The 16,517-nt window shown below is 36.5% G+C and overlaps 1 protein-coding gene across 7 annotated transcripts in view; it reads left to right on the forward strand.

Annotated features, from left to right (window-relative positions):
- ERBIN (erbb2 interacting protein) overlaps positions 1-16,517 on the forward strand; it is a 123,735-nt gene that overhangs the window by 86,861 nt on the left and 20,357 nt on the right. For all 7 annotated transcript variants that reach the window (XM_090276329.1, XM_090276332.1, XM_090276328.1 and 4 more), the window contains 5 exons: positions 1,003-1,102; positions 6,243-6,364; positions 7,112-7,285; positions 8,120-8,302; positions 15,798-15,912. In XM_090276329.1, the coding sequence (XP_090132455.1) occupies positions 1,003-1,102; positions 6,243-6,364; positions 7,112-7,285; positions 8,120-8,302; positions 15,798-15,912 (694 nt within the window). The remainder of the gene's footprint in view (positions 1-1,002; positions 1,103-6,242; positions 6,365-7,111; positions 7,286-8,119; positions 8,303-15,797; positions 15,913-16,517) is intronic.

Raw genomic sequence — 16,517 nt, forward strand, 5'->3', positions numbered from 1 at the left:
AGTATTTGTAAGCACTAACACACCTCCTGACCGAGGGTTTATGAGGTGTTGGAGAATAAGCAACCTGTATTTGAGAAGACTTCAGGGAATCCCTGTCTTTGGAGAAGGAGTAGTCCACCATTTCCATTGTCTGAGGAAGTCAAGGGAAGTTTTCAGTGAAGACATTTGAGATGCAGGGCAGTTTGTTTATTTACTGTGCAACAAGGAGGGGGCCACAGAGGAGATGTTTAATGGGATTAATGTTAAAGCTAGCTGCAAGGTTTTCATAAGAGTAAGTCCAGAAAATTAATTGACAGGGTGGCAGTGGCAGGGACAATTGGGCAGTTCCCCGCCTGTCTGCAGTTAGCCAAGGCTTGGATTGCGGGGATGTCAGATCGGTAGAATGGCACAAGTATTAGTATTAAGTAAATTGAAAACACTTGATAACCATTTAGGGAAATTTTTTTAGAAAAAATGAGGTCCAGAAGAATGGGCTTCCAGTTCTACCACTGAGTAACTTTTGGTGTCATTAATACAGAAAGGAGAAACAGAAGAGAAAAGCAGGTTACAACTTATGTTTTAAGTACTCTTTTCAGCTAGAAGAAACCTGCAGATAGCTAAACGTTCTATATCGTATCTACAAAAGCATCTTCTCAAAAGGGAATAGTAGAAGGGGAAAATACATTGAATTAAATACAGTAAAGGCTTATTTTACAGCTTTATTAAATTACTTTGCTAAGTAATTATTGGACTGTGGATATGCTTAGTATATGAGATCTTTTAAAACTATTAATGATCAGTGATAATTACAATACAATATGAGTTTTTTTGTAATAAAAATGATGTTTTGTTTTAGATTTTTATGGGGTTTTAAATCAATGCTAAAGTTTGATTATATTTAAATTTGTTTGGGTAATCTGCACGTTGATAACTTTATAGAAAAAGTGGTGAGCACTTAGAGGAATTGCTGGATATGTATTTGCTTTAGGATTATTGAAAATTAAACATTTATTTTTTTTCTAGTCCAAACCCCTGATACCTCTTCAAAAAGAGACTGATTCAGAGACCCAGAAAATGGTGCTTACTAACTACATGTTCCCTCAACAGCCAAGGACTGAGGATGGTAGGAATTTAAGAATCTCTTTTCTTTTTATTTTATTTATTTATTTTTAGAGAGAAGGGAAGGGAGGGTGAAAGAGAGGAAGAGAAACATCAGTGTGTGGTTGCCTCTTGCACACCCCCAACTGGGGCCCTGGCCCACAACCCAGGCATGTACCCTGACTGGGAATCAAACCAGTGACTGTTTGATTCACAGGCTGGTGCTCAGTCCACTCAGCCACACCAGCCAGGGCAAGACTCTCTTTTCTTTAAAAAAACAAGAACAAAAAAAAAAAAAACCTGATAATAACAGAGCTATGAAGTGAATTTTAAGTCTTCAAAAGACTTACTGTTTGAAGGGAATTTGTACACTTGGTCAATAAAATTCTCTGAAAATGAGATAATAAGGCAATATCTCAGGGTTATAGATAGTGGAATTTAGAGGTATATGCATGTAATATACTTCCTTAAATGGTTACTTGGTATTAAATAGCAAATATCTATTATGTATCTCTATTCTAAATCACATTTAGCCAGATGTTGGAAATGCATGTTAAATGTTATGTCATTGGGATTATTAAATCAAGAAATATTTCTTCCACTTCTGTTGTTGGTTGTAGAATTAATACTACCCATGGATCTATACACTAGGTGTAAAGGTAATCTATAGAATTCTCAGTGTAAATGTTACTTCTAAGTTCTTAATTATATTTTGCCAAGAAAGGGGAATATACCTTTTACTGTTGTCCACAAACTTTTTTCAACAATTATGGTATTAAAACTTTTTAAATTAAGGTGTAAATTGTTTCTGATACATGTTGTAATGCGTTTGTGTGTTATATGTATTTTATGAGGCAGTTAAAATATAATTTGATGTATTTTTCTGAAACCAGTGAAAATCATTATGGCCCCAGGTTAATAATAAATTAACTCTTAATCCATATGGACATTGAAGAAAAAAGATCTAAATTAAACATTAGTTTTAATTTTTTAAATATACCATAGGCAAATTAAATAAACTTTTGAGCTTTAGTTTTCTTATCTTGAATTAATGGTAATAGCATCTGTTTTGCAGATTTTTTTTTTTTGTAAAAAATGAGAAACACTGGTTATATAGTGCTTAGCACTGTGACAAAATCATATTGCCTGTTATTACATATTCCTATGTGTTAATTTAGCAGGTTTAGCACACAGCTTTGAAATACTTAAATAGATTAAATTTTACTTCTGTTTCATAAGTAGTGATAAGTAATTAGAAAACTCAGTACTTCTCTATGCTAATAATTTCTTGTTCTTTGCAAGACGAAATAAAAGATATGCTTTAAGTTATTATTTCATGGGTATATTTGATGAGATTTATTTTGGTGAAGCAGAACTGGTTAGTTTTTGAATTAAATTAGCTTTTCAGACTTGTGGGATGTCAGATGTAAATAGCTTCATTCACTGAAGTGTCTATAATTAAAGGCTTAGAGAATAAGTTTATAAGCAGGATTTGTCTTCCATGTATTTTTACCTGCCCCCAATCCATATTCAGCAATATAATTTGGAAATATATATCTTTAACAAAATAGAGTATACTTAATTTTAGATGGTCAGTGTTGTATTTTATGCAGTTTACTCAGATGTTCATTAGAAATTAAGTTCCAAATAGATATACCAATTGTGGCTTATGTTGCTACTTGTGCAGTGTGGGGAATTATAGTAAATGTTTGGATACATCAAAAGTTGTGCGTTTGTTTGCCTTAGTCGCTAGGACATATTTTTCAGTTTTCCACTTTTCTTCTGAAGGTGACTTCTGGATAATAGAAAATAGTGAGGATCCTGTAAATAATATCACTATCAATTGCATACTGTATTTAATCAGTTGTTTTATGTGGAAGATGGAATGCTAATGCTTTAAATATTTGTGAAGAAAGAGAAGGCATGAATTCTTAGTATAGAGCAGAGACTTTAATGTCCTATTGCATGTGTTGGCAAACTACTTTAGTAAAGGGCCATTTAATAAGTATTTTAGGCCTTGTAGACCATAAGGTTTCTGTTGTAGCAGCTCAATGCTGCCATGTTAGTGTGAAAGCAGTCACAGACCATTTGTAAACAAATGAGCACAGGTATGTTCTAATAAAATTTTACTTATGGACAGATTTAGATTTCATGTAATTTTTGTGTCATGAAATATTACTGTATGTTTTTTTCTCCAACCATTAAAATTTTTTTAAACCGTTCTTAGATCACAGACTATTAAAAAACAGGAAGTGAACCCAACTCAATAATTTTCTGTGCCCTTGTCTTAAGGGATGGAAAAAGCAAACTTGGAAAATTAATTCTTATTCTTTATTTTATTTTAATTATTTCAGAAAAACAATACAAACTGAAAAATACTAGAAAGTGATCAATATAGGTATTATTCCAAAGGAAGGTTCTCAGACAAAAATATTTTTTTCCTTGTCATTGATCCAAAGTCTCCAAAGAAGATGTTTATTCTCTGATGTTTTTATTGTGTTAATGTTGTTAGTGTTTAGCCTGTCTGCTTTTGTTTTAGTCATACAGAGACTTCAGAATTTTTTCCATTCATTTTTACTTACCCGAAAATAACCATGCATGATTCAAACAATGATTGAAACTACTCATAAACATATATACATGTATATGCTTTAAATAAAATATATGTTTAAATAAATAAAACTATATATATGTGTGTGTATATATATATATAGTTTTATTTTGTTTAGGTAATGAACTAAATTATTAAATTCACAGTCGTGAGATTGTTCCCTTCCATGGATAAACATCCCAATCAAAACATCTTTTGCTCCAATAAAACTGGTTTACAGATTATGGCTCAATGGGCTAAATCTGGCCTGATGCCTGTTTTTATGTAGCTCACAAGATAAGAATAGTTTTTAAAAGGTGATTATTTGCATCAGTTTGATGCTAGTAAACACTAATATTGAACTTTAGTTAAGCGAAGTTATTCCAACAGTAAGAGTTTCAGTCTTATTAGTAAGAATGTGTTACTCAATTATTAGTATATTTTAAGTTTGTCAAAAATCTTATGGAACTTTGATATTCTCGATTTTGTCTCTTGGTTCACAAAGCTTAACATTTATTATCTGGTCATTTAGATAAAAAGTTTGCTGATCCCTTCTCTTAACTATTCTAATCTTGGACATACTCATGTACTCATGCCTTGATCTCTCTTCTGTTTTCCATTTTTATGATTCAAATTCATCTCTCTTTTCTTACCATTTCTTCTTAAAAAATGTAGCTCAAGTGAGCAATTTATTTCTGATAGGAAGACCAGAAATAGCAAAATAAAATCTTACCACTTCTGTTTTTTTATTTTGGAGATCTGTTTTAAAGTGGAACAGTCTTCAATGGAAAAGTCTGAGTTATGTATAATATTCAGAGTCCTCTTAGAGTTCATGTGTTCACAATGTGTGTTATAAAGACAGCACTATAACATATTGCACTCACATACCAAATTGGCAAGATCAGGCAGATAAATTTCAGTGATGAGAAAAGTTTTGTCCTTTATCACAGGATACTGTAGTTGTGAATCACATGGGAGAAGTGCAGATAGACATTGGGATTGAGGGCATTAGAACTGTGAAACTAGTGTTGAGGTGGGGTCATCACACAGTGTCATCATTCAGAATATTGGCAGGTTTTCAGTGGAGAGAAAGAATAGACTATACTAGAGTCCTTGAATATAGCCAGGGTGATTATGTCTAGTGATATCTAAAATATAGAGAAAGTGATATTGTTGCCCAATGCCCTAATTCTCAGAAGATGTGAGATTTACACCAAAGTGTAAAAAGTGTAGGTGACTGGAAGTTGAGAAGAATGAAAGAAAGACATGGTAAAAGTTCCTTACCTTGGAGCTCTGAAGTAATTGTAATATAAAGTAGCTTTGACATAATCTAAAACTCTTATTAGAGATTTCTGGGCTAGGATGGTGATTGAAATTACTGCCTAAGATGGGAAGAGAATCTTCTGGAAACTGGCTTTGTTGGAAACTTCTTGGCTCTGCTTGCCTTTCCAAGTGTATGAAAAAAGTATGCCAATAGGGATTCCTAGCAATTTGAACCACATTCCACAAACAAACAAATCCTTCACTGACTATTAATCAACTACACAAAACAATTAAAGAAGAAATTCTTGAACTGAGTAATGAAAACAAAAAGCTGTATCCAAAAACTCCATTAACCATTGTTAGTATTTGGTTTCATGGCATTCTTAGTTTGGGTATGAGATTAAAGAAGGGTAAAAAGCCCAAAATAAAATAAGACTAAAAATAAACAATAATTATGCTACTTTTACATAAATATTTAAATTGACCATTTGGGGGTATACCAGGAAGTTCAGTTTTTCTCTTAGCTAATTTTAGGTGCTTTTAATCTCTTATGTTTTTACGAGGTATAGTCGTTTTCTTGTAATGGACAAAAAATAAATTGTGATTTTATTTTGTATTGGCACAAACTTCTATAGAGTGATATATAATAATCAAATGGATTAATTTTTAAGCCTTAATTTTTTTAGTTGCCTAATAAGCAAAAAAACAGGCACAGTTGTTAAATCTTTACCTTTAATATAATCAGATAACAAGATATATAAATGTTTAGTTTATGTCAAGTTCTTAATTTTCCTTAATTTTGATACAGAAAATATCTTGTAAGCACTAATTAGTAAAGCTATACCATATATAATGTTTGATGCAAAGTTACATGCCATGATGTACTGTATCTCACTCTTTCTGTCTTTTTATCAAAGTATCTTGCACTTTTGTCTTACCTCACTACAATACATAATGAACAATATTCAAATTAGATTACTTAATACAAAATTTGGATGAAATAATTTATATTTTACCACATTACTCTTTTAGGAATTACAGAAAATCACATATTTATAGTGTTTCCATTGTTACATTCTCTTGACAAACCCTGTAGTTACAAAACAGGACAAACAAGCTTTAGGGAAGAAAAGAAGTGATTGATATTGTAAAGAAATGTTAGAATCAGCCTACTTTTGAAGTATAGATTTACAGCTGCTGACATTGACCAGTCTTGACTTTCTTCAACAAACATATCTCATAAAAAAAATTATGAGCAGTAATAGTTCATTATTACAGTAAAATATAGTGTTTTTGTTTGTTTTTTTCCCAGTTATGTTCATATCAGATAATGAAAGTTTTAATCCTTCATTATGGGAAGAACAGAGGAAACAGCGGGCTCAAGTGGCATTTGAATGTGATGAAGACAAAGATGAAAGGGAAGCACCTCCCAGGGTGAGTCTACTGATATTTATTGGGTACTCTATACCCATACAGTACTGTTGTGGGGGGAAACAAAGAAATGTATGGTTTCATTCCTTGTTCTCAAGACACTTAAAGTTTTATTATGTGTCACGTGGAATAATTTGAGAACAATGTAGAATAATGTGATTAAAAGTCAGGTTTCGTAGTGTATTTAAATATAAGAGAAAATCAGATTATTGTTGTCCCCTTTCCTTTATTTATATGTATTTTAGGGATAAAGAACTCTTTTATGAACCTTTATTTCTTTATGGGATTGAGAATGTGTGTATCACATGATAGGAGTAGCAAATACCCATTTCTAAGTTACTTAGGGATGTAATTCTTTTTCCCTTATATAAACTAGCTGAATCCCAGAAAATAACAAGTAGGCCTTTCAGGTGTTTGTGTCTGTGCTAAGACCTTATATATAAACGTAGGAATTTTATATGTAACTGGATAAATATCTACCTGGAAAACATGTATCTGTTTCAAACTTGAAATGAATATATTTATGTCTATTAAGAAAGTTTTTAAAAGAAACCTATAACTGTGACATCTTTGACTATTGATAAAAACCATACTTTTATTGAGTGTAAGTGCTTTCAACTGCTTATCATCTGTTTTCAGTTACCCCTATGAGCCACATATCGAGTGTAATTAAGATGGATTATACATTAAATTTTGAGATTAGCATTAAAAATATCCATATTTTAAATTTTGCTTATTTTATTTCTCTAGGAGGGAAATTTAAAGAGATATCCAACACCATACCCAGATGAGCTTAAGAATATGGTAAAAACTGTTCAAACCATTGTACATAGATTAAAAGATGAAGAGACTAATGAAGACTCTGGAAAGGATTTGAAACCACACGAAGATCAGCAAGTTGTAAATAATGATATGGGTGTGAAGGTTAGAAAACTCAATTTAAAAGAATTGACCAAAACCTACCTCAACTTCTTTAAAATTTTAAATGATAATGAATATAGCGATCCTTTTTGTATTTAATAAAATGTACTCCCAAATTTAGGGTGGTGGTGTCAGCTACCTGAAAGAAAAGCTGTAACAACAGTGAACTTCCCTACTTGCCATTATTTCCACATCAGTGTGGTTGCAGACTGTCAAGATGGGCATAGGAGTTCATCATAACCTTTATAAAAATCATTGCCTGAACAAAGAATACGATAATGCATGTCAGAAAATTTGTTGTAATGGAAATACTTAGCCCCACTCCTGGTAATATTGATTCACTACCCAATATTAATTATAAATTTAGTTACCATGACCGACTGTTGACATTTCCTTAGAATCTTTCAGAAACCTACACAAATCCCCAAATTATGTGTTCCTTTAATGGGCTTTTTTTCTCACAGTGTATCACAGAAACCAATTTTATGTCCCTAGAGTAATTATACATTTTATAGTGAGCAAAAAAAATGATCTAACTGTTCTGAATTTGAGCGTGGTGAGCTAAGTGTCAATCATAAACATCTGTTTTGCAACTTTGGAAATGAAATGTATCTGCAGGTAAATTGTAGAGTTTAATGTGGCTCATGGACCTCAGGGAATCATCTGTCCCTACAATGAGCATTTTATCTAAGTGCTACATATTTCCATGTTTAAAGTTTCCTTAATTTATCCAGAATAGGAAGATTTTAAATTACTTCAAAATTTTCATGTGAACTTTAATACAAGATTAGTTATGAAGCATAAGGAATAGGAACTCTTTATTTTCTCTTTTCCTAGACTTCAGAAAATACTACTCCAGTAAGAAGCAAAGCTGAGGAAAGAGAGAAGTCTTTGATGGGAAACTCTGTACAGAAGGCCAGTGAACCTGAAGCTGAGATCAGGCCTGGAAATCTGCCAGTAACTGCAAATATGAAAGCCTCTGAGAACTTGAAGCATGTTAATCACGATGATGTTTTTGAGGTATGGCTTTGTGATTATTCTGGGATGATCATATCTGATGAGAATTTTACATTTAATGTTGCTAACTGAAGATAAGTTAGACTTGATATTGGTAGCAGAAAATATGCCAATGCATTTACTATTGAGAAATTTCATATTCGCTCTATCATTCATTTACCATTTTGAACTTAAATTTTGGTACCCATTGTACCAAACTGTTTACAGTGTAAATTATATTTTGGCAGTTCTATTTCTAGTGCTGTAAAATACATAATAGCAATTGCTTTATTTCTGTAACTTCACAATGGAAAGGTTGCCATAGGTATACTTTAATTATTTGGCTTATCTAACCATTTAACATTGGTTATGATGCATTTTTTTTTCCCTTGAATATCTGATACTTTTTTCTTAAAATTTCTTCTAGTGGATCAAAGAAAGCTGTATCTTCTTTAAAAAAGAGCTTTATTGAGGTGTATAACTCACATACACAACTCACTCATTTAAATAAAGGACATAGTTCAGTGGCCTTTAGTATTATAAATGTTGTGCAGCCATCACCACAATCACATTGAGAATATTTAGTACCCCAAAATAAAGCCCAGACTTCATAGCTATCACCCCCACATCCTCTCCATCTCCCTGAGCCCTAAGCAGCTAGTCATCTGTTTTATCTGCCTCTATAGATTTCGTTGTTCTTGTCATTTCATGTAAATGTAACCATACAATCCGTGGTTTTTTATGATTGTTTTCTTTTACTTAGCGTAATGTTTTCATGTTTATCCATATTGTAGCATGTATCAATACTTCGCCCATTTTTTTATGTCTGAACAGTATTCCATTGTAATGGTAAATAATGGACATTTGGGTTATTTCCACATATTGGCCATATTGAATAAGGCTGCTATAATATGTGTGTATAGGTTTTTGTGTGGATATATATTCTTTTCTCTTGGGTATATACTTAGGAGAAGAATTGCTGGATTATATGATAACTTACATTTAACTGTTGTCATTTTTCTAAAAGGGGTAGTACCATTTTAACACTCTCCTCATACACTGCTGGAGTTAATTGAAAATGGTTAACTTGTAACTTTTAAAAATGAAATTCCAAAGTGTGTTTGATTCATAGCTGCATTGTCTACTATGTTATCCACTAGCTAAAAGTGGCTATTTAAATTTAAGTTAAATTAAGTAAATAAAAGTAAAAATTGAACTAATCAAATATACTTGCCGTGTTTCAAATGCTTGGTTGCCACATCTGGTTAGTTAGTAGCTATCATGTTGAACCACACAAATAATTTCTATCATTACAGAGAGTTCTATTGGAAATCACTGGTATATAAAAATACTGATATTTTGAGATTATAATAGCATCTTTAGTCCTGAAAATTTAAATATGTTTAAAGCACATCATCTATCTTTATGGTTATCCTGTGAGCTAGTCTTTATTACAGGAAAAAACTCATGGCTTTTGAATATATTAAATGATCACATCATTTAGTATATAATTGCATGTGTTGAACCTAATGTAACAGTCTGTGAAAAGGTTATTAGGTTTGTCCCAGTGAACTTATTATTAACTTATATAATTTCTATGTATAAGGACCATGTTTGGAGCTATAGTGGCAGAATGGAAAAATGAATACATAAGAATATAATTAAGGTTAGATTGTGCAAAGTATATAAGAAAAGTACTAATACAAGTAGTAAGGGCTATAGAAATTTACAAAAGAGATATTTTCTGGTTATAAAGATTCAAGGATGCTTTTAAGATGAAGGAGGTATTTAACCTCATTTTGAAATATTTCAGTTAGCAGAAATAGAACTGAATGAAGTGAGGATGTACAATGAGAGTAAGAGAATGATGTTTGGAAGATGAAGAAAAAAGCGTGTTCCATCTAACTGAATATGCCAGGGGAGATAGTATGAAATAAAGTTAGAGTATATTGGATCCTGATTATGAAAGCCGTGCTCGAGAGTTTGGACTTCAAGTTCTTGAGTCTTTGGGGAATCACTAAAGGCTTTTTAGCACAGCATTACTTGGGATAGGGGTATATATTAGTTATCTGGCAGCAGATATTGAATTTTCCAAGTTCGAGGGCTGTGGAGTAATGATAGTAGAAAATGCACACTAGAAGTTAGTTGCAAGACTATTACAGATGTAATGTGTGAATACCCTGCCTATAAGGAATGGACAAGAGGGAAACAGTCACATAACGATACCCAAATGCAACAATGCTATTAACAAAAATAGGGGTATTAGAGAACAAACAGCCCTGGAAGGCAAGTTTGCTTTTGGATAGGTGCAATTTGAAGAAATGACAAGACCATCAAGTAGACATATTCAATAGGTAGTTGGACATGTGGATCTTTAGCTCAAATGAAAAATAATATCTAGATTATAAATTGAAGCATTGTGTACATTAAATATAATCACTGAAGCAAATGTACATCCATGGGAAAAGAGAAAGGAAAAAAGATGAGCTTGACTGCAGGAAGATTAAGTGATGTAAGCAAAGAGAAAGGTAGGAGATTAGCAGACTGCAGTTCCCAGCAGCCCAATTGTATAATTTCATGAAGGAGAAACTCTGGTCAGCAGTTTAAATGCTGCAGATATCGAAGATTAGAACTGACCTTTTGCCCCTTGCTGCATTCATTTTGTCATGAAGTCCTGTTAATTCCAAAATTTCTGTGAAATTCTTTTTCTCTTTGCTAGCTATCACTGCCATTGCAGAGTTATTAGGTTTAAAAGATAGTGTGATCTTGTGAGTTCCTGGCTTGGCAACCTCCAGTCATGGTCAACGTGTACTTAAGTCCATACTCAGAGCATCATCTTTCACCTTTTCTGTCTCTCCTGCCACTTATCCTGAATTCCATGGAGTTGATTTACATATTTACAAGCACCAGGAAGCGACGGAATCCCTCCAGAAATCCTAAAGAGCGGGAAACCAGTCCTGCTACAGCCGCTCCACCGTCTACTCTGTCTCTGCTGGAAGGAGGGTTACATCCCCCAGGATATGAGAGATGCCAACATTATCACCATGTACAAGAACAAAGGAGACCGCAGCGACTGCAACAACTACCGGGGCATCTCTCTCCTCAGCGTCGTCAGCAAAATATTCGCCCGGGTCGCTCTTGCCCGCCTGCAGACCCTTGCTTCCCGCGTCTACCCAGAGTCCCAGTGTGGCTTCAGAGCTGGCCGATCAACAGTGGACATGATCTTCTCCCTACGCCAACTGCAGAAGTGTCACGAGCAGCATAAACCACTCTACCTCGCCTTTATCGACCTCACGAAGGCGTTTGATCTGGTCAGTCGAAGCGGACTCTTCAGCTTGCTAAGGAAGATTGGCTGTCCACCACATCTACTTGCTGTGGTCATGTCCTTTCACGACAACATGCACAGCACGGTGTCCTACAACGGCGCAACCTCTGAGGCCTTCCCAGTCAGCAGCGGAGTAAAGCAGGGCTGCGTCCTCGCGCCTACGCTGTTCGGAATCTTCTTCTCCATGCTCCTCCAATACACCTTCAAGGACTGCAGCGAGGGTGTCTTCATTCACACTAGATCCGATGGCAAGCTCTACAACCTGGCCCATCTACGAGCCAAGACCAAAGTCAAAGAGGTGCTCATCTGTGAGATGCTCTTCGCCGACGACGCAGCCTTGACATCACACTCCGAAGAGGGACTCCAGCAGCTAGTCACTTGCCTTTCCCACGCATGCAAGGAGTTCTGACTAGCCATCAGCCTGACGAAGACGAACGTTATGGCTCAAGGCACGGGGACTCCTCCATGCATCACAATCGACGGATACACCCTGGAGGTTGTCAATGACTTCACTTACCTCGGGTCCACCATCTCGAGCTCTCTGTCAGTTGACTTGGAGGTCAACCGGAGAATCGCCAGGGCAACCACAGTTATGGCCAAACTGAACCGGCGAGTGTGAAACAATTCCAGCCTCACTGAGAAAACCAGACTGCGCATCTACCAAGCCTGCGTACTCAGCACTCTCCTCTATGGCAGCGAGACGTGGACCACCTACGCAAGGCACGAAAGGAAACTCAACAGCTTCCACATGAGGTGCCTGCGACGCGTCCTGCATATCGCCTGGCAGGATAAGGTCCCCAACACCGAGGTGCTGAAGCGAGCCAACATGAGCAGTTTGCATGCAGTTCTTAGTGAGAGATGCCTCAGGTGGCTCGGCCATGTCAAAAGAATGGATGCAGGCCGTATTCCCAAAGACCTCCTCTACGGCGAGCTAGCAGAAGGCCAGAGGATGACAGGGCGCCCAAAACTGCGGTTCAAAGACATCTGCAAAAAGGACATGACACAATGCTCCATCAATCTCAACACATGGGAAGTTCAAGCAGACGACCGCCTAGCCTGGAGGCTCGCGGTCAGGCAAGGTACGTCACGCGCGGAGGCTGCGCGCAACGAGGAGGCGGTCCAGAAAAGATCGAGGCGGAAGCAGCGTCAACAGCAGCAACAACAGCCATCTGCCTTCACCTGTAACAAGTGTGGCAGGGATTGTCACTCCCGAGTCGGACTGCACAGCCATTCTCGGCGGTGCAGATAGACTCTCAAGAAGCTACGCCATCGTCTCTCGAGACGGACGGCTGCCGATGATGATGATGATGATGATGATTTACATACCTTTTCTTGTTTCTGTCCTTCCTCTACTCAGAATGTCATTCCTCTCTTAACTCACCCATCAAGACTAAACCGAATTCACATTCTTTTCCTGTTCTTCTAATTAGCTGTCTAACTTTTCCATTGTAGTATACAGTCTTGAACAGGGTTAAACAATGGCTGACGGCCCAAATCTGGCCCACTGCCCACCCGTTTTTGTATGGCTTGCAAGCTAAGAACAGCTTTTACATTATTAAATGGTTGAATAAAAATCAAAAGAATGGAATGGACTTCCGGCCAAGATGGAGGCTTAGACGGACACGCTAGGTCTCCCTCTACAACTAGAGAGGAATACAACTACTTCAAAACAAAGGATAATTAGAAATTCCAGAAAATAAAACTACACGGAAGCCCAACATATGAAGTTATAAACCAGCGGTGCCATTTGGGCAGGTAAGAATTAAAGAGGGCAGCGCTGTTTGCGGTCAGCGGCGGGGCGGCGAAAAAGCCCGGAGGCAGTCAAGCCCCTGGCAGTGCGCGACCCCAGCACTGGGGAAAACAGCCACCGCATTGCCTTGAACAGTGAGGCCCAGGGGGGCGGGAGGACGGATCCCGGTCTCCTGGCTGAATAACTGTGTGAAACCATCTTGGACCCCCGCCCCCAAAGAAAGCACCACAGGGCTGCGAAATAGGTCGCGGACAGGCGCCGGTCGCTGACTTATGACGCGTACACAGGCACTGCCCCCGACAGCCGGCCCAAGAAAACAAAAAGCATCTGTCAAAATGAGGCAGACAACTATAGAAATCCCAGTGACACAGCTCACCAGGCAGCAGATAGAGAACCTGACAGATGAACAGATAAGAAACCTGTCAGAGGCTCAGTTCTGGGCCATTGTTATCAGGTGGCTTACAGAATTCACAAAAGAGCAGGAAAAAGATATGAAAGAAGCGAAAAACATTCATAACGAGAGGAACAAAACCACATACGAGACAGATGGTGAGGAAAAAAAATCCAGAGTTCATTTCAACAAACTGGAATATGGAGAAGGAACAAGAAGTCAACCAATGCAGAGAGAGGAAATGGGAAGCAACAATGAGAGGATCAGAAACCTCTGGGACAGCTATAAAAGGCCCAACATAAGAATCATTGGTTTGCCAGAGAGTGAGGAAGATGAACTAGAACTTGAAAAATTGAGTGAAAATATAATAAAGGAGAACTTCCTAGACTTGGGGAAGGGAATAGACTTGCAGGTCCAGGAAGCAAGGAGAGTTCCCAAGAGACTGGACCCAGGGAGAACCACTCCAAGACACATTATAATCAAAATGTCAAAAATTAAAGATAAAGAGAGAATCTTAAAAGCAGCAAGAGAGAAGAAAAGAATTATATACAAAGGGGTCCCAATTAGACTATCAGCTGACTTCTCAAGGGAGACCCTACAAGCAAGAAGGGACTGGCAAGAAATATTCAAAGTAATGAAAATCCAAAACCTACAACCACGAATACTCTATCCAGCGAAACTGTCATTCAGAATAGAAGGACAGAGAAAGTGTTTCCAGGACAAAATAAAACTGAAAGAGTTCATTAGATCCAAACCACTGTTATATGAGATGTTAAAGGGACTGGTTTAAAAAACAGAAGCTAGGGAGATGAAACAAAGGCAAACGAAACAGGCAACGAGAGTGGAAAAGGAACTGTGGGTACGGGAAGCATATTGGGGGGAGATCAACAGGGAGGGGGAGTGGGGAGAGGGAGGAAGATGATATAGGAATTGGGGATCATGGTAGGAGGGAATGGAATAGACGGAGAGAGGTTGGGAGGAACTGTATGCACAACTAATGGACATAATCTAAAAGGGGGGGACAACTGGAGGGAGGGGGGCCACCGGGTGGAGGGGAGCAGAGGGAAGGGAAATTGGCACAAATGTAATATTTTAATCAATAAAACACATTAAATCTGAAAAAAAAAATCAAAAGAATATTTCATGACATGAAAAATTAGATGAAATTCAGCTTTACTGGCACACAACTGTGATCATTTGTTTACACATATAATCTATGACTACTTTTGTGCACATGGCAAAGTTGAGAAGTTGAAACAAAATGTATGATTCCCAAAGTGTAAAATATTTGCTGTCTGGCCTTGTCACTGAAAGTTTGCTGACTCTAGTCCATATCTTTATTATGACACTTATGAGTACCTAAAAGTCTTACTACTTTTCACAGAATACCTTTTTAAAACCTTTTATTTATTTACATCATATTAAATGGGAAAATTGAGTCTGATTTTATATGTACTGTATACATTAAAATATTTTCACTAATAGGTCTTCTTTTCTACTTAATAGCTCTCCATGGTAGATAACTTAGGACAATTGCCAAATATTAGAGAAAAAATAATGGAGAAAAATGTAAAATTCTGTCTTCAAATTGGGCAAAAAATGTCATTAATTTATGTTAGTGGAAGAACTCCTCAATCCTTCTGATTCCTTGGAATCCAGTGATCCTTGGAGCAATAAATTTGAGGATTAAGAAGAGACTTTGGTTGGAGCAAACTGAGTTTCTCATTGGCAGGGATTGTATTTTTTTTTTTTTTATTTCTCTGGCACTTGCCATCATACTGGGCACATAGTGATCATTAATGCACTTGAATTAAGGCCTGCCCCAGAAAATTATCCCATAGGCACTTTGGAATGTGGTTCATAACTACCATAGTTTTATTGCAGTGTCTGTAAAGTTTTTAAATCACTTATTACTTTTAGTCACTATGTGCCACTACAAAAAGGTTTCATACATGTTCTTTTCTCTTTGAAGTTCTTATGTCTTAATATTTATTCATTTAAAGAAACCAAAATCTGTTTTCATAAATATTTCGCTGTTTTCTCTTTAAATTAGGAATCTGAGGAACTTTCTTCTGATGAAGAGATGAAAATGGCAGAGATGCGACCACCATTAATTGAAACCTCCATTAACCAGCCGAAAGTGGTAGCACTGAGTAATAACAAGAAAGGTCAGCTGTTAAAGGGAAGCACCAAGATTGGACATGGGCTGAATAACATTTATAATGTTTTGTAATAAATCTCATTAAATGTCATTAAGTTATTTAAAACACTTTTAGCAGCACTTTTTAAAACATGCTTTTTTTTGAAAGGTTTTATTTATTTATTTTTAGAGAGAGAGGAAGGCAAGGAGGAGAGAAACATCATTCCGTTGCCTCTTGCACGCCCCCATCAGGGGACCTGGCCTGCAACCCAGGCATGTGCCCTGACCGGAATTGAACTGGCAGCCTTTGGCTTTGCAGGACAGTGCCCAGCCCACCAATCCACACCAGTCAGGGCAAAACATGCATTTTTGAAAGGTCTCTTTCTTCTCTTGTTTTCAAAGGAAAATCTTAACAGATCTTTTCTCTTCCTTTATTCAGGTCTACTTAAAAGGACATGGCCTTTATGGGCAGATAAGTCTAGATTATGATTCCATTTCTACCACTTACTTGCTACATGATCCTTGAGCTACCTAATTTTATCCGTGTATACATCATCTGTTTTACATAAAATGAGGCAAATGGATTGTGTGAACATCAAAAATACTAGATTATTCAGTGGACTCAGATCTAGC

Source organism: Furipterus horrens, unplaced genomic scaffold (assembly GCF_987537825.1).
Source record: "Furipterus horrens unplaced genomic scaffold, mFurHor1.1.pri manual_scaffold_5, whole genome shotgun sequence".
Taxonomy (NCBI): domain Eukaryota; kingdom Metazoa; phylum Chordata; class Mammalia; order Chiroptera; family Furipteridae; genus Furipterus; species Furipterus horrens.